The 27,056-nt window shown below is 34.7% G+C and overlaps 1 protein-coding gene across 1 annotated transcript; it reads left to right on the top strand.

Moving 5' to 3' along the window:
* The first annotated feature begins 44 nt into the window (after nt 1–44).
* Nucleotides 45–19,026, top strand: LOC136806407 (mannosyl-oligosaccharide 1,2-alpha-mannosidase IA-like). The gene is made up of 13 exons (XM_067062972.1): nt 45–423; nt 9,557–9,717; nt 10,383–10,523; nt 10,714–10,929; nt 11,382–11,462; nt 11,658–11,752; nt 12,786–12,909; nt 14,348–14,441; nt 14,584–14,699; nt 15,090–15,185; nt 15,512–15,635; nt 17,124–17,296; nt 18,002–19,026. The coding sequence occupies exons 1-13, from the start codon at nt 183–185 to the stop codon at nt 18,218–18,220; spliced, it is 1,881 nt and encodes a 626-aa protein (XP_066919073.1). The 5' UTR covers nt 45–182; the 3' UTR covers nt 18,221–19,026.
* The last annotated feature ends 8,030 nt before the right edge of the window (nt 19,027–27,056 follow it).

Below are 27,056 nucleotides of genomic sequence, written 5' to 3'. Positions count from 1 at the left end.
CTCTAGTTTCGAATCCAATATTGCAGCTTCAAAGCGAGCACGTCAACAACAACAATTTTTGTATCAAACAATCGAGATTTTTCACTCTTATTATAACCAGATTAAGATTTTATTAGTCATGTAAAGTAAATGTAACTGACAGTTTTAAAGAATCCACCAAAGTTTAAACAGAAAATTCAATCATGGTTTTCAGACTTCGTCTTGGAATAGGTGCTAGACGAAGAGAACGATGCACTTTGCTGTTTGTTGTTGTGATTTTCTTGGTCATTTTTGTGGGAGGAATCATATATTTGCCAGGAGGTGAAGGTGCTGATAGCTCTGGGGAAGGAGGGTTTGTTAGGAAAATTCAAAGAATATTCAACTCGAAGAATCCCAACCCAATCAAACCACCAAAAAAACATCCTGCTGTTCCGGAAACAGATGGTAATATTTTTGTTTTCTCTCTCTCTCTGATCTGGCAGTCTGGTGTGTTTCAAGGCTTAAAAAAATGTCTAAAACCTTGAATTAAGCTGTAAATCAATTGTGCAAAGATCCTTCATACCATCAACTGCTCTTGGGACTTATCTGACAAAACATACATGAGACGGCAATTCGACCACCATTTCACACCGAACCTCCAAAGTCATTTGATTTGAGTTAGTGATGAACGGCGTATTAAAATATACACAATTTCTCTTTCGCACCTAGCAGTTAGCCACACTAGCGTCCCGCCAAAATGCGTATCAAAGATTAATGCTGCGAAAGCGCTATATCGTTTACTTGATTGACTCTCAAGCAAAAAAATGCACCGCAAAACTTCTAAAGGGATTCATGAAAAAATAACCCGGCGCTTTTTAATGAAATTAACATTTTTAAAAACTTTGAGAAATAGCCCAAAATTTGAGCCATAGATGAAAAGATTTGAGCCAAGCCAACCTTGAAAACTAATTTGAAGATCAACTTACCAAGAAAAAGATCTACGGGGGAGGCGGAACCCACCTAGATCCGCGCACTGCCGGATAGGCTATCTCCCGGAAATATTGCCGGACCTCAAACAATGACCCATTTACATGTGCGTAATTGTTTTTACTCTAGCGTATATTAAAAAGGCCGTAAAAATCGAAGTGCTGTCTCGGGAATTGAATGACAAATTTTGGTTGGTTGATTTTGGCTGCTGCACGTTTTATTTTGTTTTCAACTTTCAAGTTTTAATTAATATTGTCTTGCGAACTTGATTCAGGTAACTCTCATCCTTGTTGTTGAAATGTATCCTGTAGATGACTGATGTTGTTTTTTCTGAAAGCTAGATTTCCTAGTGTGACTAACTGCCTAGTAGGCTTTTAAATCAAAATATAAAAAAATCCGTAGTGGAACATACGCAAGTGTCTGTGCACTCTAAGAGGAGCAAGGAAGTATGATTGATAAACTTGTGGGTGGAGTTATCAAAACAAATTGGGCCATTCAAGAATTTGTCTCTAACAGGGGGGGGGGCAGACGACACAGGATTTCAGAGGGCAAAAGTTTTCACCAAAATTCGAAATTTCCAAGGTGAGAGAAGAAAATGTATGAATTTGCAAGGCAATTGAATTAAAAAAGGCAAAAAAGAGTGGAATTTTCGATGCATTTTGCAAAAGTACATGGATTTTTATCGGAATTTCCGACCACCACTGGCAGTTAGTCACACTAGGAAATCAAGCTTTCAGAAAAAACAACATCAGTCATCTACAGGATGTATTTGCAACAACAAGGATGACGACCCACAGCATGGCCCGAACATATTCGGGCCTCTTGATTAATACTTTTTAAAAATGGCACGCACAGTTTCGGACCATGTTCGGGCCAGATTTTCGAAAACTTGCTACGATTGTGCGTGTAATTTCAGGACCCAATATTTATATTTTAAATTCCTTATTTTAGCAAACAAATTTAAAAATCTTCATCTTTATTCAAATATATATTGTTTAAATATAAAAGTTAATCATCTATTTTCCAATTAAGTTAGGAAAATTATTAAAAAGAATGATTTGAATCTTACATTAATATGGTCTTCTTTTTATTCTTTTTCCCGTTCCCTTTTCTCGTGGTCTTCTCCTATTCGAAGCAGAATTTTTCTACCAAGAATAGCACATGTCAAAATCATATAGTGGGGGGCGTACGAGGTTTTCAATTACCGCCATCCCGGCCATTTTTTCGAAAATTACTGTTATCCCGTCCAAAATTTACAAAAATATCGGTCCCGCTGTTTTTCCCATAAAATTCTACATACTAGAAGTCAAAAATTCGGCAAAATGGAATAGAATGTGTATGAGATGGATCATTATTTTTGTATTTTGTTTCAATTGCAAAAATTTACAGAGATAAACTACACTAAATTAACTAAACTAAAGAAAAAAATGTACCGGGTGTCCCAGAAAAATATTCAGAACCTTTGTCAAGACATAGATACCAACATCAAGAATTTAGTCGCATCAATAACTCCTGATACTTCTGTTAAATTGACATTTGGATAAACTTTTTAACAGAGCCTGAAAAAAAGCAGTCTGTAAAAAGAAACAATCTTACCGTAAATATAAAGTGTCAAAGGACCCTACTGATTGGAAATATTATATAAAATGTGAGAAAGAAGCAAATAAAACATGTGAAAAGGTAAAAATTTACTATATGAAACGAAGTATCATGAATGATGATGGCAAAAAAAAAAAAAAAATCCTCAGCTACATCAAATCAAAAAGGAACGACGTTATCAGAGTTTCTCCTCTTGTGGATGCAGATAATATCAAAGCAGTTGATAAAGCGAAATACCTTGGAGTAACCATTTCCAAGAATCTCTCTAGGAAACATCATGTTTCAGTCATCACTGCTAAGGCAAATTCCACCAGGATATTTCTTCAAAGGAATCTTCAAATGACAGACACAGAAACTCGTCTCGTTTTCTATAAGACATACATCATACCCTTAGTAGAATGATGCATCTTCGGTATGGGACTCTCCTGGGAAATTGAATTTAATATCGCAGTTAGAAAGCATCCAACGAAAATACATACGTTGGATTTACAACAGGTGGGACAGGGAATGTTTACTTTGCTATCGAAAGACAGTTGTATTGAAGTTTTTACAAGATGCTCACATAATTGGTTATTCAAAACAATAGAGATGACGCGTTCTTTAGAAAAATATAATAAAAGTTTTTGTTTGAATAGTTAACGACCAATCCAATGACAAAAATTCTTGTAAATGTTCAACTTTCAAAAGATGCTGATTTGGATACACTTGAAAATCGTCGCAAAATCAATCGTCTCAACTTTCTTCACAACATCATGTCTGGTTCAAAACACGTCGACAGATCAATCCTCCCTACAAGATAGCGTTGTAAAAACGTAAAATATAAACAAATACTGGGCTCAATTCAGTCCTACACAATGTCTTTTTTTCCAAATGTGGTTCAACTATGGAACAGCCTTCCAAAAGAAGCAACATCTATTTAAGATACTGTTGTTTTTATTGATAAAATTAGTGACCTGAACTTAGATTTCTAAACCATTGACTCCATTTTATGCTAATTTTATCCCTTATCTTCAGTCCTAAAATCTGTGGATCTAATTTTAAATTATTTTTGTCAACACCTATCCAAAATTTGGAACTCCTAGCTTATAATTATTCGGAGTCTCTCTACTCACTAAGCCTTACCTTTTAAGATGTTTTTATATTTATTTTTAGTAAATAAAATTTCTTTCTTTCTCTGTGGATGTTTTTTCTTTTTTATTTATGTCTCATTTTGAAAAGTCTTCACTTTATTCAGAAAAAAGGTGTCAGTTTATGAGATAATGTTATAATCCTTTTGTTTACTTCTGTACATTGCCAGCCAAACATCGAGCCTTCCATTAGCATGTTGCCGTCTGTAGTGCTATTGTATGTTTGTATTGTCGATTCAATTTTATCTTGGAAGAACGCCTTACAACAATCGCTGGTAATATGTAATACTATTTCTGCATCATTGGGCCCACTTCAGGTGCTTATTCTTCGTCAGTTTCATGTTCATATTCGCCACAACTAAACTATGCAAGATGATGTTGCATTTTAACAAGTTAGACCAATATTCTTCTTTTATGAAACTTCCGATGTTTACTTCATTTGATTTCAATGCTCCTTTAGCGGAAGAATGCAACCTTTTCCGCTTGAACTAAATGTGTCTGTTATGTGAATGAATAAGCCATTGTTTATTATACACGATTTTTAAGTGAAAATGTATAAAACAAAACAAAACAAATTGTAACATATAATTAAGTATAACTAACCCAGTTAACCAGGGTCCTGGGAATTGAATAATACTAAGAATTATTTCAATTCTCCTTTACAACAATGAAGTGAATATAGTCGCTCTCATGTTGTCTTTTGACCAGCCACCAGAACGGTTGGGAAACCAACGAACCCGGCGAGACTCAAACTCACAACCATTCCATTCATGGGCATTTGCTTTACCATCATTTTAATACAAATGGTAAAATTCATGATTAAATATCTGTGGTTGCATGCCCAAACCTTTTCGTTAGTTTAGTAGTTGGTGTATTCCAAACACAATAACAATGTGGAGATGGATTTCTCCCAATTCACTGTCTCTGTCCAGTGAGTAGACCTAGCTAGCATGGTGTGAGTTTGAGTCTCGCCGGATCCATTGGTTTTCCAATCATATTTCTGCTGTTAGATTTTCATTGTTTTTTTGCCTTTCGTTGCGTTGATGGTGAACTACTGTTCTCAGGAGTGGGGCCACAAATTTGACAAAAGATATTATTTAAAAAATTGTTCTTATAGTGAGGTCTGTTAGCACATAAAAACATAAGAATACTTCAGATGGTGATTAAAGCATGAAATTTGGCACAGATGATCCTTAGAGGGTCTAAAACTTAATTTTAAACAGTAACACTAAATTTTGCCACATGGCCACCTGCCAGATGACGTCATCAGGTGGCTGGCCAAAAAAATATTTTTTTGAAAATATTCAAAATCTGATGGTTCCAGCGGAAAAAGCATGAAATGCTGTTAAAAATTGAGGTATAAAACATGCCTTGAAAATCTTCCTATCAAAAGTTATGGAGGTTGAAAGTTTTGTGATGACGTCATCATAAGCCTTTCCAGGCAAAACTTAAAAACCTCGTAATTTTGGTACAAATTGACCAAATTTCATGTTTTATACATGAATTCATATCAAAATTCATTTTGATTCTGATGTTCAAATTGAATTAAAAGCTTTAAATCCTACAGAATACTAAAACTTAGATTTTGAGCTTTACAAGGCAAATCAACGCAGCGTTCTCCCTTCAGGAACACAGTGTACAACCAACTAATTTTTCTGGATGTTTTAAGCCTTCCTATGTTGTTTAGACCCAAGCATCAGATGGAACTTCAAATTTTGACATGGATTCATGTATAAAACACTAAATTTGGTCAACTAGTTCCGTTATTACGGGATTTTAGGTTTTGCCTGGAAAGGCTTATGATGACGTCATCACAAAACTTTAAACCTTCATAACTTTTGATAGGAAGATTTTGAAGGCATGTTTTATACCTCGATTTTCATCAGCATTTCATGTTCTTTCCGCTGATACCATCAGATTTTAAATATTATCAAAAAAATAAATTTTTGCTAAGCCACCTGATGACGTCATCTGACAGGTGGCCAGGTGGCAAAATTTGGTGTTACTGTTTAAAATTAAGTTTTAGACCCTCTGAGGATCATCTGTACCAAATTTCATGCTTTAATCACCATCTGAAGTATTTTTGTGCTAACAGACCTCACTATTATAAGAAAAACAAATACCAGGTGCACGAAATTATGTACATAGATTTTTTATGTTTAAAATGAACGTGTAAATCAGACTTAGGCGCTCGGTTGGAGAAGATTGAGTTCTTGGTTCAATCCATGAGGTGTGAGGAATACCTTGATCCCTTGAGAACGGACCGAGTCCGAAACATGTCGGGAAAAATCAAAATATAATAGCTGCATTCTTTTTCACCGTTCAACAGATTTTTTATGTTTAGATAGTGTAGATTTTATATAATGAAGATTGATGCTTTGATTTCTTTTTCATTAGTTAAGGAAAAACAGAGGAAAGCCAAAGTCAATTTTTGTATTCGAAACTTGATATTATTGCACCCAATATTGCACTTTCACTTTCACTTTCACCTAATGCTAAATTAACAATCAAGGAAAGCCAGTCAAAAAGTCTTTTGCCTTTCAAATTTAGTATTATAAAGGTGTAATTTAATAATCAATAGATGATCCTCAGCACTATTGTCAAACTATGATCACTCAGCGTTCTCTTCACTTTGGAAATGACTGCCAGACTAAAATTTATCCACTCATAACAGGGGGGGGGTACAGCCGCAGGGTACTAACCCATAGGGTACTAACCTGATTTTTAAGAAAATTTGTCTTAGGTACCACCACCCCCTTTTTAGTACCGGGTACTTACTTTTTCTTAAGGAAAAAGGGACCCCCACCCCCCTTTTAGTACCGGGTACTTACTTTTTTTTAAGGAAAAAGGGACCCCCACCCCCTTTTTAGTACCGGGTACCGGCTTTAAAATTACCAAAGAAAATAGGAGACACCACCCTTAAAACTTGCCAAGCATGGTCCCAATCTTTCAAAAGCCAGCAAAAGCAGCTCTTTGTTGTTATTATGACTTGTATATACCATGTTTTTAACTCAGATCCTCTTAAAAGTTCTTTAAATCAAACACAACTTTTAATTACAAAGGTAAAACAAGGAAATTCCTTGGCAAAAGTAAAATATTATATAGCTGTAATAACGGCAATAAAAGTATTATCTATCAGAAGAAGTAAAAATCAAGTTGATAAAAATTGAAGAATAGTATGAAAGCTTGGATTGGATGGATTTCCTTATTTTTTCTTCAATAGATTGGTAATTTATTCAAATTATTCAAAACTGTGTCAATCTTATGAAAGAAGTTGACATAGAAAAAAGTTGCATTGTTGGCTCTGGTTGGCTTTGCTTAGTTGACCTGCCTCCGTCTTAATTGTCATAAACAGACAAACAAACAAACAAACAAATATAAACAGAAATAAGCTATAGGGTATAATATAAACTGCAATAAACTAAAATAAACTAACCCCTCTAACAAAAACCAGGCTGTAAGAATCATCAGTTTGGATAAGAATTTTATTGTTTAAAAGACAGATTGTATCACTTTGGATGCAACAGCTTGTAATTCTTTTCATCAGAAGGCAATGAGAAACATATACCTCGTTCTAACTTGAGATGTCAAAGCCGAACTATCCTTCTCACCAATTAAAACAATACTGATTTTGAACAATAGCTTTCTTTACATTAGCTATTTCAATATCTGTATAACTTAGTGGTCATAAAATTCTCCTCTTAGAAAGTAGGGAAAGTACCCATGAATTTGAATAAAATAATTCTTTATTGATAGAAACATAACAGTTCTTTTTTCTGAAAACTATTGAAACTAACAACCTCCAAACTTCCCTACATACTTGATAAGCAGGGAAAGTACCTTCAATTGGAAGGGGGAACTTTTCAATACTGTCAGATACTGTCAGCCATAACAAGGAAATCTTTTCTCATCAAAATCCTGAAAGTTGAAGACAAAAAGTTAAACAAATGTACCATATTCAGGGCCTGAGTACTTGAAGAAAAATTGAAATGATACCCACCCCACCCTAAAGTTGGTACCGGGTACTAACTTAAAATTGCAGATATACCCACCCCCACCCCAAAATTAGTACCGGGTACTAACTTTTTTGAATTTCCAAATTAGACACCACCACCCGGCTATGGGTTAGTACCCTGCGGCTGTACCCCCCCTGCTCATAAGGGTAATAGCGGGCGTTCAGGAGGGTTGCTTTTTGGACCTACCTAAGGTAGTCCTTTAAATTAACCCTTGTCCGTTCATTCGTTCGTTCGTTCGTTCGTTCGTCTGTTGCCAGCTTTTCTCGGGATCGGCTCATTAGTTTTTTCTAATTTTTTGCACAATGATGCAAAATGGCAATGCCCAAAATGTGACGGAGCCAGATTTTCAAAAAAAAAATTTTTCCGGCCGAAAATGGCGGAAATATGCCGGAAAAACTGGTTTTTCGCCATTTTCTCGAGATTTCATCATTAGTTTTTTCTGATTTTTTGCTCAAAGATGCGTATTAACAATGCCCAAAACATGGTCTAGTCCGATTTTTGAGAAAAAATTTTTTCCGGCCGAAAATGCCGGAAATATGCCGGAAATTGCCGTTTTTCCTGATTTTCATTGGACTTTTTCATATAATTGGTTGTTTTTTTCATTCAAAAAGATTATCATTAGCAATGTCCACCATCAAGCATGTTTCAATTTTCAATAAAATTGATTTTTAAAGCCGGAACTTTCTAAAAATCGCCGGAACAGCCGATTTTCGCCGGAAAAACGGTATTTCTTGAATTTCTTGAGCTGTACTTTATATTTTTTCATGAAATTTTGCACACTGATGCAAAATGTCAATACCTAAATTATGACGGAGCCCGATTTTCGAAAAAATTCATTTCCGGCTGAAAATGCCGGAAATATGCCGGAAAAACTGGTTTTTTGGCATTTTCTCGAGATTTCATCATTAGTTTTTTTGCTCAAAGATGCGTATTAACAATGCCCAAAACATGGCCGAGTCCGATTTTTAAGAAAAAATTTTTTCCGGCGGAAAATGCTTGAAATATGCCGGAAATCGCCGTTTTTCTAGATTTTCATTAGACTTTTCCATGTAATTGGTTGTTTTTTCATTCAAAAACATTATCAATAGCAATTCCCACCATCAAGCATGTTTCAATTTTCAATAAAATAGATTTTTGAAGCCGGAACTATTTTAAAAGTTGCCGGAACAACCTTTTTTCGCCGGAAAGACAGTATTTCTTGAATTTCTCGAGCTGTACTTTATATATTTTTATGAAATTTTCACACTGATGCAATATGTCAATACCTAAAATGTGACGTAGCCCGATTTTCGAGAAACATTTTTTTCCGGCCGAAAATGCCGGAAATATGCCGGAAAACCGGTTTTTTGTCTTTTTCTTGAATTTTCATTTTTAGTTTTTTCTTATTTTTTGCAGAAAGATGCGCATTAGCAATGCTCAAAAAATGGCTGAGTTCGATTTTTGAGAAAAAATTTTTTCCGGTTGCTGGAAATCGCCGTTTTTGCAGATTTTCATTGGATTTTTTCCTTGTATTTCTATGTTTTTCACACAAAAACATTATTGATAACAATGCTCACCATCAAGCATGATTCAATTGTCAATAAAACTGATTTTTGCGACCAGAACTTCCTATTTATTTTTTCCCTACAACCCTTCTCTCTCCCCCCATCAACAATCAATGATGAATTTATTGTGTTGTGTATTTTCGCTAAATGCTATATTTTCTGACTGATTTCTTTCATTTTTCTTTTCGCATTGCTAACTAACTTTCATCATCAGGTAGGTCCATTCAGCATGTTGCTTGTTTAACTAGGCCTAGGTGTTGTTTTTTTAATGGGTCCTTTTAGCTGTTTTGATCATCTGTAATTTTTTCTTTTTCTTCATTTTTAGGAATGCATGATCCTCCACGTGACCATCATGCAGAAATTGAAACTCAAGCTAATTTAGAGCAAAAATTTGGTCACCAAAAGGACCCTGATCTCAGTGATGAACAGCACCAAAGGATCAAGGAGGAAATTGCTAGAGAAAAGGCAGCTTTCATTAAAGAGCAAGTAAGAATTTTCGAGAAAACTTCTACTGCACTTACAAAATCTATATAAAATAGTTACTTGGGATTAGAGCATCTATACATAAACCTTTTTTACTATTGGTATTGAATCACGTTCGAAATCCAAGTGGCTGTTTGTTTTCATTATTTTCATTCTTAAGGCAGTGTATTCTTAATGTCTTGGAAACTCAAAACCAAACAATTGTTGTTTGGTTTTTGTCAAAAAGCAGATCAACAGTTCCCTTTCTTAAAAAAGACGTTTTTGAAGTATACATGGGGTAAAATATTATTTTCATAAGTCAAAGCATTTATAAGTCAAACCCTGAATTATTTGACACAGTTTTGTCTGTAAAATTTATATCCCATGTCATATTTATTATTTAAATATTTGATTATTTACATTGTTCATTCTTGAAGCAACAATAGTGTGAGACTGGTGTTTGTTATATCTCAAACTCTTATTTTAACCTCACTTCATTTATTATTTAACAAGGGAAAACTTGAGCAATAAAGTTGTGACCTTGGAAATCCTCAGATATTAAAAACATTTTCTTAATGAAGTTCAACATGGAGAAGTCTCAAAAACCAATGCTGTTGAAGTTAGTGACTTGTACATCAGTGTTTGTTTTATTAATGATTGCTTCTCTTTTTATTCATCACCACCATCAGAAACAGAAAGAGATCGAGATTGAAAACGAGAGAAAACAACAGCTCTTGAAGATTACAGCAGCACCTCACCATCAGGGCGTAGAGACTGGCGGTGAACCCAAAGATGCTCAAGCTAAGACAAGGAGAGATTTTGTTAGAAAGGTAAGCAATATTATCAGCGGGTTTAAAGCCACCATTATTCTAGTTTTATTCGCTTATTTCATTTACCTCTAACAGTAAAGAATTTGAAATTTGTTGTCAACCAACTGCATGGCAATGTTTCATGGAGGTCTTTATCGCTTTTCCAGTTTAGAAATTACCAGCATTTTCACTATCATCTCCTTATTTTTAGATGATGAAAACCGCCTGGGATGGCTACCAAAATCATGCAATGGGACACAATGAACTGAAACCATTGGCAAAGAGAGGACATTCAGCCGGAATCTTTGGTAGCTCACGGATGGGTGCCACTGTTGTGGATGCTTTAGATACTCTGTACATTATGGGGTTGAAAGATGAATTCAAAGTTGCACGAGACTGGGTTGCACAACACTTAAGTTTTAATGTGGTAAGTTGGTCTAATTTGATTTGTTGGAATTACTGTATGTACTGTATGACCCTCGCATTTTTACCTTTTTCAAAGAGTGTAAAATCAAATTTTAGCTTTAAATGCTCATGACCATGAAACTAGTGTGCTCGATTCTTACTAAATGTCTAAAAGCAATTAATTATGATTTTTTTATTTAATTTATTTGAAGTTTTCCTTATTTCGGTACTGTCTTATTGCTTCAGATGGGTTACCAGTGAACTGAAAAGAACAGAGAAGTTAGAGTCATGCCCAGGCTTCCTGTTGATGTCTAGCCAATACCATAAGGGAACCTAATTTTGCGGGAACTAACTTTCGTTTATTTGGTAAATTAGTTCCCTTAAGGTCAAAAAGATACTTTGTGTAGCATCGTATTTTATTATGTTTTTTCTCCCAATGTTATGTTTTCATTTGATTATAACTTCACTTTTCAGAATACTCAAGTTTCAGTGTTTGAAATGAACATTCGTTTTGTTGGTGGTTTGTTATCAGCTTTCGCTCTGACCAAAGATGAGGTACTTTACATTGTATTTCTTTTTCCAGTAGTGTTCCTTGGTATCAGTCTATTGCTCCCTTATCAAACAAATGCGTTATGTATAAAGCTTTTTCTCTTATCAATTAGTAGGATGTTGCTATTCAGGATGATTGTGTTACTAAAATGGGTGGTGAATTAACAAGCAAATTCTATATTTTTCTTCTTATGTTAACAGGTGTTCAAAATCAAAGCGAAAGAATTAGCAGATAAGCTCCTGCCAGCTTTCAAAACACCAACAGGTGTACCATGGGCTCTTGTAAATTTAAATAGGTAACGGTTGTTATCTCCAAGAGACTTACTTTGCTCCAATGTATACCATGTTAATGTTAATGTATATATTCTTTAAAGTCGAAAAATGTGTACAAATCTGTACTAGCTTGAAAGCTAATAGAGTTCGACTGCCTATTTTACAAAATGAATCATTCATCATCATCTGTCAATGCCCAATCGCTGACGATTTCTTCTGTAGAGCATTTTGGTTTGTAATTTGAAGATATTTTTGTTTGGTTTTGTAATTTTTTAACGAGGCGTAGTTTTGTTCTTGGGCTTCCTCTTACGCGCCAGTTGAATCCTTTATTGTTATTGTTCTTGTTGAGTTTCTTTGCTTGTTCGTGCATCTCCTTGATCTTTTTCCGTTCGTTGATTGTGAAATCTTCCGTCATACTTACCTGAAAGAAACAAGTTTCTTTTAGCATGTGTAAATTCTTCATGATAAGATCTTTGTCATGTTGACTTTGCAGGGTGACTTTCAGAGGACGGCCATTCTTAGTTTTTCTGTCTCCTAATCTGTGGTGAGTAACATTGATCTCTGGAACATTGATGTCATCTAGGAGTTCTCGGGACCGAAATTTGTCATATTTTTTCCCATTTTCTTCATCTTCCTTATCTGGGCCTGAATATTCGAGAAACCCGTGAACGATCATATTCAGTTTTCTAGATTCTATGTCTCTCTTTTCACTTTCTTCCTTCCGTTTTTGTTCTTCGGCAGATTTTAAGTCTTCTTTTTGTTTCTTGGTAATCTCGGCGTATGTTTTCTTTGATGTTTCCGTCATTATTTCTGCGGTGTGCTTTATTTCAGCAGACACATATCTACTAACTCAATAACAGTCCTGTTTCCAGGGAGCTATTATATGACTGAGTCGACAGATAACGGGCCAATAAATTTTGAAACTGTTTAAAAATGGGTATTTTTTGTTTACTCTCGTTTTACTGCATTTCCTTTTTCAGTATATTTTTGAATTTAAAACTAAAAACTAGACGGGGAGGGTTGCTTATTTTAATCATCATTCATTGCTTTTTTTAGCGGGTATGGATTCAATTATAATTGGGCTTCAGGGGGGAGCTCTATCTTGGCAGAGTTTGGAAGTCTACATTTGGAATGGAGTTATCTTACACAAATTACCGGTGAAAATGTGTACCTCGAAAAGGTGAATTCTTCATAAAAGTTATTTGATATGTAATTTCATTATTTCATTTTCAAACAGGGGGGGTCAAGCAGTTACCCCATGACATGATGATGAGTAACTGCAATTTTCGAATTTTTTTGCCAACACCACCACCCTTGCAGTTACTCCACTTTGGAGTAAGTGTTTTCGCTCTCCAAAATGCATATACCACCCCCTAAAATTGCCCTACAGCATTTACTAAACTTACGTATCAAGAAAATATACCAGATACGCCATTCCCCACTCCTAGGAATACTTTCTTTAAGCAGTTTTAAGAGATTCAAAGTCAATAATATTCCTTTAGTTTATATGCTTTAAAAGACTTTCAAATTATCTTTCTAAATATTCTGCTTTGAAATAAAACTGTTATACCTAGTTGTACTTAAAAATGATATAAAACTGGACAAATAAACAAAAAGAACCATAATAAGGCTAAATATAAAATGGAAAACAATTACTTCTCTAGAAAAACAAATACTATACTATATCTATAGTTTCATGTTTATAAATGGGCAATGACAAATATGAGTTTCAAAGATCTGATCAAATGTAAATTTAGTTATTGTTTTGGTCCTTTAACTTTTGATTTTTTTGAGATAGATTTCATTGCCTCCCTCTCTTTAGTTGTGACGTAATCATTGAATTCGTGGTTAGGGTGTACACCTCTGTAGTGATCCTTGGCATTGTATGTCCGAATTGGGGCTTAATGAGGTTAATAAGCTGGATAAAAATTAATTTTTATTTTAATGTTTTTATCTTTTTTTTATAATTGATTTTATATTCCAGAAAAAAATTGCAAAATCTTTAAATTTTAGCTGCAGTCAGCTGCAGTTAGTACAAAAAATAATAACTGAAGTTCCCATTTTTTAAAGAAGGACCGCCCATTTCTGCACTTACTCCACTTTGGAGTAACTGTCTTTCAGATTTTCAATTATTACACCACCACGTAGTAAGTGTCATAGTGTTCACATAGTAACTGCATGACCCCCCCCCCCTGTTTCAAAAGGTAAAACATGATAGCTTCACGCTGGACGATTGTCTAACTGTTAATAAATTTTTTACAACTCTAAATACAACTAAAATATCTTATTCAACTGATTGTCTAAAAAAGCTCAACTTGGATTCTGAGATAGTAGGATTTACTAATAAAGATACAGTTGAGTTTCCTGAATTCAAACTCGAACGGAAAATGTAATTTGATCGAACTACAGAGAGATTCGATTTGTGGAAAGAGTTTAAGGAGTATTTCTTCATGACGGGGAATGAGAAATAGATCGAATTATAGAAAGATTTGAACAAAATAAGTTCGAATTAACGAGAGTCCACTGTATTATCAAGTAAATTAAATTTCTCGTCACCTGACCTTCCTTGAACCTTTTCATAAATTGATTATTACGTCTAATTCTAATTCTTTTAACAGGTGAATAAGATTCGCAAAGTGATGCACGATACACCAAAGTCTGATGGGTTATACCCAAATTATTTCAACCCAAAGACTGGCAGTTGGGGTCAAAGTAAGACGAAATTTAAACACTTTCTTTTTTAAATGTTGTCTTGGCATAACCCATAATGAAATACCTGAAACAGTGATCTTCGCAGCGAAAACAATGGATTTCGTTCGTTAGTTAAAATTTAAACTATAAAATCATTTTTCAGAACACGTTTCTCTGGGTGCTCTTGGCGATAGTTTTTATGAATATCTGATCAAGGGATGGATCATGAGCGGTGAAACTGATCATTTGGCTAAAGACATGTACTTTGATGCTATGAGGGTATGATGGTTTAGATTTTGAATTTGGGTATTCCTCCTAAAAGCTTTTAATAAAGACTTTTCAGGATTGATTATTGAATAGTTCGAGGCGACTTTGCAATAAACGAAGGGTTTAATGGTCCAAACCGAGGGGACATTAAGTTTATAGATGGAGAGCCGTTCACTCCGTAAAAACAAACGTTACTAGTTACTGGCCTATCCGAACTCCATGCAACAGTATGATGTCGACTCTAATCTATCTTTTGTAGTAAATACTTCCCGATTATTGTTTCTGTTTCTTAACTAGAAATACTCAGAAATATATCCATTCCAACAACATTTCATATCGATTCATTAGTTCATATTTCCAATCCTAATTGACTAAAAACGTGTCTAATTCTTTTTGACTTAGGCAATCGATAAACATTTGATTCGCAAATCACGAGGAGGCTTCACATACGCTGGTGTTTACAACTATGGATCGGTTGAAAGCAAAATGGAACATCTGGTAAGTAGAGATCTCCAATCAAAGATTGTAAAAAATCCATCAACCCTGGAGCCGCAAGCTGAACGAGTTTAACCGAGTTTATTCGTATTAACTCAAAAAAAAAAGTTGAAATTAATTTGATGTCAAACTTTTTCTGCTTGATATCTGATGTACGGATAATATTAGTATTTCTTCTATGGCTTGTTATGGCTATGTTAATGATTTTTAGGGGACGACAAATTTGGTTTAAAATCCAAGTTGAATTTGAAAATCGTTAGTTTTTAAATCGTTTATCGTTCAGATTTTCTTTGGAAAAGAAATGCTAATACATGTTTTCACCATTGTAGGCTTGTTTCTCTGGTGGTATGTTTGGCCTGGGATCAAAACATGCACCGAGCGACCTTCAAGAGAGACATATGGAGCTTGGTAAAGAAATTGCCAGGACTTGTAGAGAATCTTACAGGAATTCAGGTGGGTAGTCTCGTTGTTTTTTGGACCTACCCCGGTGGAGGTCCTATAAATTAACCTGTGTTTGTTCGTTCGTTCGTTCGTCTGTTACCAACTTTTCTCAGGATTGAATCATAGGAGTCTTTTGATTTTTGGTACAAAGGTGCAAAATGGCGGTGACCAAAATGTGACGAAGTTTAGACATGAAATTTTGGTTGCTTGGCGTGTTTTTATAGAAAAACTGGCCAAATTCAATACTTTTTTACAACATACATCAATGTTCTTAGCCAAATTATACTCAATTGATGAGATAGATGTTTTTTTGCTCAAGTCTTGAATATGAGAGAGTATTTCAAGAGCATGAAATTTTGGTTTCTAAACGTTTTTTTTATAAGAAATAAACGACTAATTTTAATAGATCGTCACTATTTGTGTTCTGAATGATTGTTTAATGGTCACGTCACGTAGATATCAATTATAGATATGTTAAATGCATAACCAGGTAGGTCCATAAAAGTATCACTTGTTTGTGTTAATATGGCCGAGTCATATACCGGGTGCACCAAAAAAAAGTATACAGGTTTGTCGAGATATTGTGAGCTTCAGGATTTATATTTTTTGTTATGTTCTAACTTGGATTTTGAGCTATTATACATTAAATTTGAAAAAGTAGTTCGAAAGTTATTTCCAAAAAACTGACTTTTTTTCCATGTCGAAATATCAAAAAATCATTAAAAACAGCAATCACGCTATAAATAAGACAAAATGACAAAAACACAATTTCATTGTCTTTTTGATTCTTTTTTCTCCTATCTTATATTTTGCCAACGGTTTGTCCATCTTATTTACACGTCATGAATATTTCCAACACCAGCAAACTCAATGCAGACCCAAGTTCTTTGAGCAACTAGTTGAGGAATGGTGATTTATTTTTTCAAAAATTTTTCACGTAGCACACCACACCCTCTCTTGGAGATTTCCAAAAAATTTTTTCAGCTTTACCAAAAATATTTTTCCACATGGGAATAGCTTGTTTTACCATATTCTTAAATTCCGTAACGAGTTTCGATGAACATAGTTGCATTTTTTGGTATTTTTATGTGTAAAGAAGGTAAGTGCCAAGAGAAAAGTTTGCTTGCTGTTTTTGATGATTTTTTGAAATTTCGACATTAAAAAAAAGTCAGTTTTTTTAAAATAATTTTCGAATTACTTTTTCAAACCTAATGTATGATAGCTCAAAATTCAAGTTAGAGCATCCTATATGCGATAAAAAAAGAATGAACAAAAAAAATAAATCCTGAAGCTCACAATATCTCGACAAAGTTGTATACTTTTTTTTGGTGCACCCGGTAGACTTTTTATCTAAGTCATTGTGAACCTTTTCACTAAGAATCGAATTGCAGCACATGCATTATTTATTTTTTTGGGTGAAATTAATGATTAATGGCATGATCTGATGTCTTTGAGAATTTACTATGTAGCGCTTAGTTAATCTTTCCTTCTTGATTATAGCAACTCATATTGGACCTGAATCGTTCCGCTTTGAGGGGCCACACGAAGCTAAAGCGCTACGACAAAATGAAAAGTATTATATCTTAAGACCTGAAGTTGTGGAAACTTATTTCGTTATGTGGAGATTAACACACGATCAAAAGTATCGAGACTGGGCATGGGATGCAGCTCAGGTATATAATCTTTTACTATTCTTTGCAAGATGTTTTGTGTTACGAAGTCAATAGAACTGCGAAATATATTGCTATACAAAAAAGTATGAGGTTGAAGTAGCCATAAGTTCTTCATATTGTGAATAAGTGTTTCATCACAAAATTCTTGTTCAGCATAGTCCCTCCTCAATCTTTTTTGATTGACTCGTTTTTGATTCTTGGAAGCAGATAATATCTTTCTGTGTTTGTAGTAAAACAGTTTTGTGAAATCAGACACAGTTTCTACCCCCCCCCTACATTTAGGGGGGTCTTGGGTTTTGATGAACCAAAAGCAAGGGGGTGTTAAAAGTATGACTTTCCTAAGAGTGGGTTCCCAGTTAAGGGGGGTCTTTTTACCTAAGAAGGGGGTCTTCTTAGATAAGGGGGATCTTCCTTGAATTATGCGAAATTTCAATTTTTTTCTTTTCCAATAAAATCATCTTTAGAAACCTAATTATGACTCTCGTACAATCGTTTCATTTATACTGATTTTCTAAGGAGGGTGTGAAATTTTAAATAAATTTCCTAAGGGGGGTCCTCTTACCTAAGGGTGATCTGCTTCCAAGAATCAAAAACTTCTAGAAACTATGTCAAAGATTTGAAATTAAACATCATTAATTCAAACCAGGTAGCTTGTGTTTTATACGAAATGAACTAATTCTTCTTTTCAATTTCAATTTCTTACAGGCCATCGAAAAACATTGTCACGTTGGTGTTGGTTTTAGTGGTATACGAGATGTTTACCAAGTGCCTCCATCTCACGACGACGTCCAGCAGAGTTTTTTCCTTGCTGAAACACTCAAATATTTATACCTCATTTTCTCTGATGATGACCTCATGCGATTGGACGAATGGGTTTTCAATACAGAGGCTCATCCTTTACCTGTATCAGGTAAAAACAGGTAGTGGATGAGCAACCATTGTGATAGGTGATCTAACGAATTCTTTTAATCAATTGAAAAATAGAAGAACTTTTTTATGATAGTTCAGTTGCACCATTGCACTTTTTGGTAGAACTGTTGTTGTTGGAAACGTTGAAACATACATGGAGAGAGATTCGATTTTATACTTCATCAGAGGGGTTTATAGATTATAGAATGTTGTTCAAAGACAATCCAACAATCTTTACTAACATTTTAAAGATCAAAACGAAACATTATTTGCTGAGGCCTTCAATTGCGTTATCTGTTGTCTATGGCTAGCCCTCAGTATATTTTCTTTCTTTGGGAATTATTTTCTTGAATTTTATGTAGATGAATGTTATTTGTAAGTGAGCTTTTATGAAATTATTATGTATTAAAGTAATCAATAGAATTATGATATATATTTGTATTTTCGAAAATTATTTGTCTAAAAATTACAAACTTAGGCGAAAATAAAAATATGTAATGTTTCCGGAAACCGGCCGGGTGAAAAAAATAATTTTTCTGACCCGGCCTCAGACTATGGGTTCATCATAAAGAAAATCCAGTTGACCGTTCAAGCTATCAAACGTTGTTTGGTTAGATATTTCCCGCTTGTAAATCAAGTTTTGTTCGTTAAAAATAGCAACAAAAAAATCTTTTTCCGGCCGGCCGCATCAGAGCTTTTTTCCTTCACCCGCATTTCGGAAACACTATATTTTTTAATTTTCGCCTTGTATAAATAAATACACAACTTTTTAAGATCTCAAAGTCAAAAATTGGATGGAGACATCTAATTTTGAAAGTAAATAGATTAATAAAAGGCATGGTTTTCATTATTTCTCCATCAGAGCACTTCGAATGTGATCGTTGTGCTGAATGCCACTTTTAGATTCAAACGGACTTGTTATTGACAATGGTTTTCTACAGCATATCGTTTATTTATTTCTTCTTTTTTTTCTATTTTTATTTTCACAGTCATTTTAATTTTATTGTTCTTTTTGTTTGTTGTATTCTGTTTGTTGTTGTCTTATTATAAACTTCCATTTTTGTTTGATAATTAAATATCTTTTGAATAGACTCCACCAAGTAAAAATGTGGACGATGACGATGTGTCAGGTTGTGTAGACAAAAGACTTTTTGGGTCCTGAATGGAGCAAGGAGCAGGAAGGAGAGTTTTAGATCCTAAAATGTTGTATGCTTTCAAGGGATTTGCTAATTGTATTGAAAGGGTTCATCCTAGCTAGCATATAATCCATATAAATCAAAATCCCTATTACCCGATTTTTATTTTGAATATAAAAAGTATCCCATAAGTGGGTACGTTAAGCCAATAATTAAAATACCTAAATTAGATTATACTATTGCTTTTGACACATTTTTCCACCTGCTGAGTGACTGCTGTATCGTTAGTTTTAGGAATTTATTATTTCCATTATCTTATACTATATGTTCTGTCAATTCGCAAGATAATGAAATGTAGAATTTTTTATAAATAATATTTCGATATGTTTTAAGAAAAATTTATTTACAATTACAGTAAATATTATGACACTTTACAGAAACGAATCTAGTACTAATTCCCAATCCTTGGAAAAGAATGTTGATTTTAGGGTTTTTAATTTAGAGCGGTTTTTTACCTGCAAGTACCCAATTGGGGCTTATATACATTCATGATTGTGCCTTTCCATTTCTTTGCTTATCTATTTTAAGAATTACTGTAGATTAAGTATTGCCCTCTTTTCAAGCATTACAATAATCTTTGGCTTTTGAACAATGCTCCTAGAGGAAAAAAAAATTATCAAGAGACGTTTTCCGAGGGAGACACCGCCCGTACCCTAGGCTGCTGGCATCCACTAACGGATTCGTGCTCCTTATAGACTACCTGGGGTTTTGTAGAGGTCTGCGATTCAGACTACCCGTACCCGTCATCCGCGGCAAGCCTAATACCTCCGGGCTAGATTATTGAGACAGTTGTAATCTGTGCAACCTCGTCTACGTTTATCCCGGGCTTTATTTACATTACTGATGGACGCAAGAGGCGTTATCGGTCAGGATAAAAAGCTGAAAATACGCAAGGACGAGGTTGGAAACTGTGGTGATGCTCACACGCGGAACGATTTTCATTTGTCCGTGTGATGAGATACCCTGAACTGTGATAAGATAACTACTCGTGGTCGAGGTGCAATGATGGAGTGATGAATAATGCACAGCCACTTCGTATAACCAGCCATATTATTATGATATATACGATACTCATGCGGCGGCACTTCACATGATGGGTAGGCTGCTGGCGTAACGGATTCGTACTCTTATATACTACCTGGGGTTTTGTAGAGGTCTGCGATTCAGACTACATGGTGGTGGAATATGCTCCAACCTATAAAGTCGCCCGGGCGTACGCCCGAGCGCCCTATTTTGCACTAATATACTTTTTACGTCATTGTTTGTTTACGTCACTAACTCCAACCAAATTGGAAACAGCTGATTGGCTACTGAAAAAATAATCAATTTTTAAAAATGGCAGCCAAATCTTGTTTTGAAAAGAAGCCGGTGTTTTCGCAAAGTTGTTAAATATTGTGACTTTTTGGTGTTTCAAAGAAAATTACGAAAGTTTAGCTTCAAATATCTTCGCAATCTTAAGGCTTAAGACTTTCTTAGCCTTATAAAAGGTTGAACAAAGGTTCGAAGCTGCTTACTACCGTTATATTTCTAGTGTTTCGTTTTTCTTTGGTTCCAAAATTCTCAATTTTTGTTAACAATGGCTTGTGCTGCTCTCAAGAGACCTCACAACTTTGATCTTCTTGGTAACAGTCCTGATCATAAAGTCAGTGCATCTCCTAAAAGGAGAAGATGTGGAGCTGTAGTTACATCTTGTTCGTCAACAAGTATTTCTCCTTTCCTTGAAGCTACTCCAAAATTATGCAAAGGTAATTTTTTTGCATTGCTTGGAAATTTGATTGAAAGAAAATTTATATGAATCATACTGTAATACTATTCTGATTTAAAACAGTTGAATATCAAGATGATTGAGTTTTCTCTGTTGAAAATAATTGCTTTGATTTTTATTTGGAGCCATCTTCTTTAATAAGATATGTAATGCGCGAGCAGCAGTAGCAGAGCAGTGCGTGTCCTCTATTAGGACCCTGCCGACGCACCGGACTTAACGAACACCGGACACGCAAAAATCCGGTGTAAAAGAGAATTTTTTTTACCACCGGACATAAGGAAGTCAGATGTCCGGTGTCGGAGAAGGATATTTTTTCCCACCGGACAATCAAATGACACCGGACTTATTACGTCCGGTGTAGCGAAAGGATACTTTCTTCCACCGGACAAATACACCGGACAGTCCGGTGCGTCGGCAGGGTCCTCCTCTATTCTGACGACAGGTTGGGTCAGGCCCAGTTGATAGTTTGGTTCGTGTCCTCCGGTCAACTCTAAGTATTTGAGAAAAAATGGTTATCGATTCAAAGAAAAAATGTAATTAGGTGATGGATAGAAAAAGATTTTTCATAGACTAAGTTAAAATTCACGCTTGTGACAAGCACCCCCCCCCTACGCAAAAGCGAACGTACACAGATCGACTTGACCCCCCCTCCCCCCGTTCGTTTTCGTTCGCTTTTTGCTGACCCCTCTCCCCCCTCGGCGACGAACGTACTTTTTGAATGGCCCCTAACCTATACTTTAAAAACCAATATTTTACCCCAGTTTACCATGAAGTCGGGTAACTTTCATCATTGGAGGGAAACTTGCATAGCCCTCCAAATGAATAACCTGGCTGGGCATTAAAATACAAAGTTAAATCCAAACAAACCTGATTTACAAAAAAATTGCGGGTGGTAAAATGTATAAATATCTCTAGCCTGGTTATCCAAGCTCAAAATTTTAGAAAAAACAAAACTTATCCCAGCATACCAAGTTCTAAAATTATAGATAATGATATCATGGTAATGTACGTTAGCATATTATGTGATTACTTAATAGAACTAGAGCTTGGTCTCCCTAAGACCAGACCCGATCAATCGAACTTGTCGAACCAATCGAACAATCGAACTAATAGAACTCCATCGAACGATTAAAGTTCGATTAAAAAAATTAATCGAACCTAATCGAACACTCAAAATTTTTGAAGCAATAGCAGTTCGATTAGTTCGGTCAGTAAAAAGTTCGATTAGTTCGATGATATTAAAATCCTCATATCTTCCCTCTCTTGCAAAAACTTTGTCCTGGCACGCGATTGCCAATTTCGACAGTTCCCGGACTTAACAGCTTGATGTTTATTGTACCCGGATATTTGTCTATCCGGAAAAAAAGTCTGTTGCGATTTCGCGCGCGGCCGAGTGGCAGAATACTACGCCCGCCCCAACAAACCGCTTCTTCTGGCGCTAAAAGGATACAGGAAAAGTGTGTAATCCGTTATCGGAAGTAATTTCCCGATTTACATTCCGAATTTGGCTTTGAAAAGAAGCTAATATACGGTGGCGGAGCAGCACAAACTTGTCAAACAAAATTGGTTTAACGAACTGATCGAACCGAAACCCAATGATCGAACTTAATCGAACACTCACAATCTTTTAAAAAAGCTTAGAGTTCGATTAATTTATTTAATCGAACTTTAATCGTTCATGGAGTTCGATTAGTTCCATTGTTCGATTGGTTCGACAAGTTCGATTGATCGGGTCTGGCTAAGAGAATGAAAGTGCAAACCCAAAACTTTTCTAGCCAACCCAGGGCACCAAAACAGAAATTAATTAAAAGGAGCCTTTAAAGATCTAAAGCTATTTTAAAACATCTAAAAGATTACACCAAAGTCCATCAACACACGCAAACGTGTCACCATGACAAACCATGTTTTCTTGGAAAATAAACTCGCCCCCACTTCTTCTTTTTCATGTTTTCATGTAACAGAAAGCTGTATGTTCACGATGCCAGTCAAAAATTGTGTGAAGTATCAAAAAATCAACAAAAACACATTTTTCTCAATATATAACTCTAAAAATATTTTCAATATGAATGCAAAACTTTACCAATACATAGTAAATATATACAACAAGAAATAGGCTAAGTAAGTTTTTTTTGAAAAAAGTACGTTTTTGGTGGCTGAAAGTGGAAAAATATACAAGTACCATTAAACATCAGCCACCACAGGGGGGGGGTCGGTAGTAAAATCTCAGACATAATGACGTTTACTACGGTGGTGGTGTGACGAAAAATCGAAAAAAAATTTTACTACCCAGGGTAGTTAAATACTAAAATGGATGGTATCTATGTGTTAAATGTTGAAAAAATTTTACTACCTGGGTAGTTAAAACTGGTAAAATTAGCAAATTTTAGCTATTTTTTGTAATTCTTTTAATTTTCTGGATGACTTTTCTGAAAAAATCTGAAAATTTTTATAATTTGAAAAGATTTTCTGTTGGAAAGTTGTTTGCTGCAAACAAAAAATTCTCGAAATTTTTTGTCAATATAAAAAGACTTTAATTCTAAGGGGAAAACATTAATTTTTGCACTACGTGAAAAATGTGTCACAGAAATAATCATTTTTTAGCTTTTTTTGCAAAATCAGTCCGAAAAGCAACTAAAAAATAGGTGGTCTCTATGACAAATTGTCCCAAAAGCTTTTACTACCAGGGTAGTAAAATACCTCTTCCAAGAGTCTGGGTGGTGGTATGTAAAAATTCGTAAAAATCCTTTTACTACTCATATATGTCTGAGATTTTACTACCGACCCCCCCAGACTGTACATTCACAATTCATGAAAATTAAAACAAAAATCCTTGAGGGGAAGTGTCAATCTAAATTGCAGATAAAAAATGTACATTAAAATTTAAGGGTAAATGGTCCATTTTGGCGGCTGAAAAAAAGGATTTTTTATTTCGTTCTTTTTATGAAAGTGTCTATCAGCCACCTAAGGATTGCCTAGCTTCTCTTTGCTCCCCCCTCTCACCAAAAATAAGAGTATAGAAAGAAGAAAATTGGCTTTGTTTTGTGTCTTGACTTGTGGCACTATGATATGATTCACATGGAAAGTGAATACTCCTTCGCCCATCGGAGCAAACTCCTTCACCCTGTGGCGAAAATTAAAGGGCTCGAAAATAAAAGGCGCGCAGAAATTAAGGGCATTAAGGTATCTCTTAATCTTAAGTGATGTCATGCCTAATAATGTTTAATACAGAGCTGCAAATAAGCGTCCGTCATCGGTCAACGGTTTAACCAATCTCTGAAAAGAGGAATAAACTTGGTTGGGATTTAAAAATAAATCTATTACACCCCTGTATTTTGCTTACATAGCCTATTCTTTTAACACTTGCTTCCTTCAGTTAGTCACACTAGCGTCTCGCCGAATTGCTTATCAAAGATTAATGCTGCGGAAGCGCTTTATCAATTACTTGGACTCAATCAAGAAAAATGTGCCGCAAAATTTCTAAAGGGATTTATGAAAAAATAAACCGGTACTTTTTAATAAAATTAACACTAGATAAAACTATGAAGAATTACCTAAATTTTAAGCCATAGATGAAAAAATTTGAACCAAGCCAACCTTAAAAACTAATTTGAAGAACGACTTCCCAAGAAAAAGATCTACGGATGAGAAGACAACCACCTAGATCTGCGCACCGCCAGATAGGCTATTACCTGGAAATTTTGCCAGAGCTCATATGCTGACCCATTTACATGTGTGGAATTATTCTTAATTTAGTGTGTAATCAAGGCCTTACAATCAAGGTTTTATCTCGGGAATTGCATAACAAATTTTGGTTGGTCATTATTTTTTGTTTCAAGCTTTCGATATTTTACTTTAATTGCCTTGGGATCTTCAACTTGATTCAGGTAACTCTCACCCTTGTTGTTTCAAATACATCATCATCCTGTAGATGGCTGATGTTGTAATTTCTGAAACCTTGATTTCCTAGTGTGACTAACTGTCCTTCGTAGCTTTTAAGGTATGTGTTCACCTTTCTTGACACATTCTCTTTAATTGATCATATCTTTAGAACAACAAATTTTTATATATCAAAAGTATCTTGGGATTTTTTTTGGAATTGACTTTAACTCTTTAAATCCTAAATTCTGTAAAAATATCGATAAAAAAGTAAATTTAAATGTGATTTTTTCAGTTATCTGTAAATTGAGGAAAAACAACTTGGTTAGAAATAAAATCCTAAGACACTTTTTAAGTTTGATCTTTTGGGAATGTCATAAAAAAGAATGAAGTCGATATCTAAATACTATGGGTGACTTTAACTTCGTTAAAAGTAGTATGGTGTGGTAAAATTTCATTTTTTTCTACACCAATTTGAAATTTTTAACGAGATGATTGCTGTTTATTTGAGTAATCAGTGAAATTTGTCAAAAATATTACTATTCAATAGAGGTGAGAACAAACATCAGCTGAATTCTCTCTTTTGTCTTTTTTGTTGTTTCCGAAAGAGACAATTATTTGAGTAAATAATCCATCATAAGACGAACTTTGTTTTGAAATTTAAATGGTTAAAACTCTGGATCAAAAAAAGATTTTAAGATCGCGATTTTACCAAAATGAAATCCAGTAAATTTTCTTCCACTTTGACTGAAAAAAATTTTTTTGACAAAAAATTGGAAAAAAGGTGTACACATACCTTAATAGTGTTTCTAAAGTTTACTTTACTTTGTTCTGGGTAATTTTATTGACGGTTGTTTCTAAGATTACTTTTTTATTGACTGGTTTATTCCGTAGCTTTCAAGAGTGTTTTTAAGTTAACTTTTATCAACTTGCTTTCTTCGTAACTTTCAAGAGTGTTTCTAAAATCACTTTTATCAACTTGCTTTCTTCGTAACTTTCAAGAGTGTTTCTAGGTTAACTTTTATCAACTCGCTTTCTCCGTAACTTTCAAGACTGTCTAATTTTAGAAAAATATACACTGAATGGCCCAACAGGGGGCCAGTTTGAGCGACAGGATTTCATTTCTGTCGGACATGATGTCTGATTGACTAAAAATATTTATTTGCAGGCCTGTAATATCGTTATTAAATTAGAGGTTACACATCCAGCAGCCTAGTTTAGGTATAAACTTATTTCTTTTTTTATGATTTTTGTTGGCGAAAACGTTTAGAACATCCCACCGTTCTGCTCGCTATAATATAGCGAGTTGAACCTGATTGGTCGAAAAAAGCTGTCAAATATTTGTAATAATTATCGGAGCAGCGAACTCACTCACTAAACAATTATGCGCAATTATCTCATTTAGCCGCGGCTTTTTTATCTTAGTAAGAGTAACCACGGTAAAACATATCAAAATCAAAACATTCAAATCAAATCTTTTACTCAATAAGTAGACCTTTCTCAAAGCTATTCACAATTGACTGTGTTATTTAAAGCTTTTGCAATCCTTGTTGCAATTCTTTTCATTCAAATTTCCTCGTAATGATCTTAAAAACTTAAGAGCCATTTTTTTTAAAAATCTTCAGAATAAAGAAAGTGTGATACCTCACCCTCTCAGATTTTGATGAAATTTTGACCAAATGATCCATCACACAAGAAAATAAGACCATGAAAATTTCACCTTGATATCTCAAGTAGTTTTGAAGATACAGCGTCTCAAAGATAGGCTACTAAGCGAAAATTGACCCCTAAAAAATCATGAACTCTGGTGGGGAGCAGATTTTGAAAGCCAATGAATTTTTATTCAAGTACATTAGAAAGCTGATTTACAGTGGATTTCAAGAACTTTTTGTAGGGAATCAGAAAAAATCAAATTTGAGTCTCCAAAATTTTCCCCGAAAATCTTTAGCATCTCCTGTAGAGGGCTTCAAACTTTGTGTAATCTGGGTTTAGAAGCAATTTTAGCTGTCTGCTG

This window comes from Clytia hemisphaerica, unplaced genomic scaffold (assembly GCF_902728285.1).
Source record: "Clytia hemisphaerica strain Z4C2 unplaced genomic scaffold, Clytia hemisphaerica genome assembly, whole genome shotgun sequence".
NCBI classification, from domain to species: Eukaryota; Metazoa; Cnidaria; class Hydrozoa; order Leptothecata; family Clytiidae; genus Clytia; species Clytia hemisphaerica.
The sequence above is the reverse complement of the archived record's forward strand: the minus strand, read 5'-3'. Positions and strand labels throughout refer to the sequence as shown.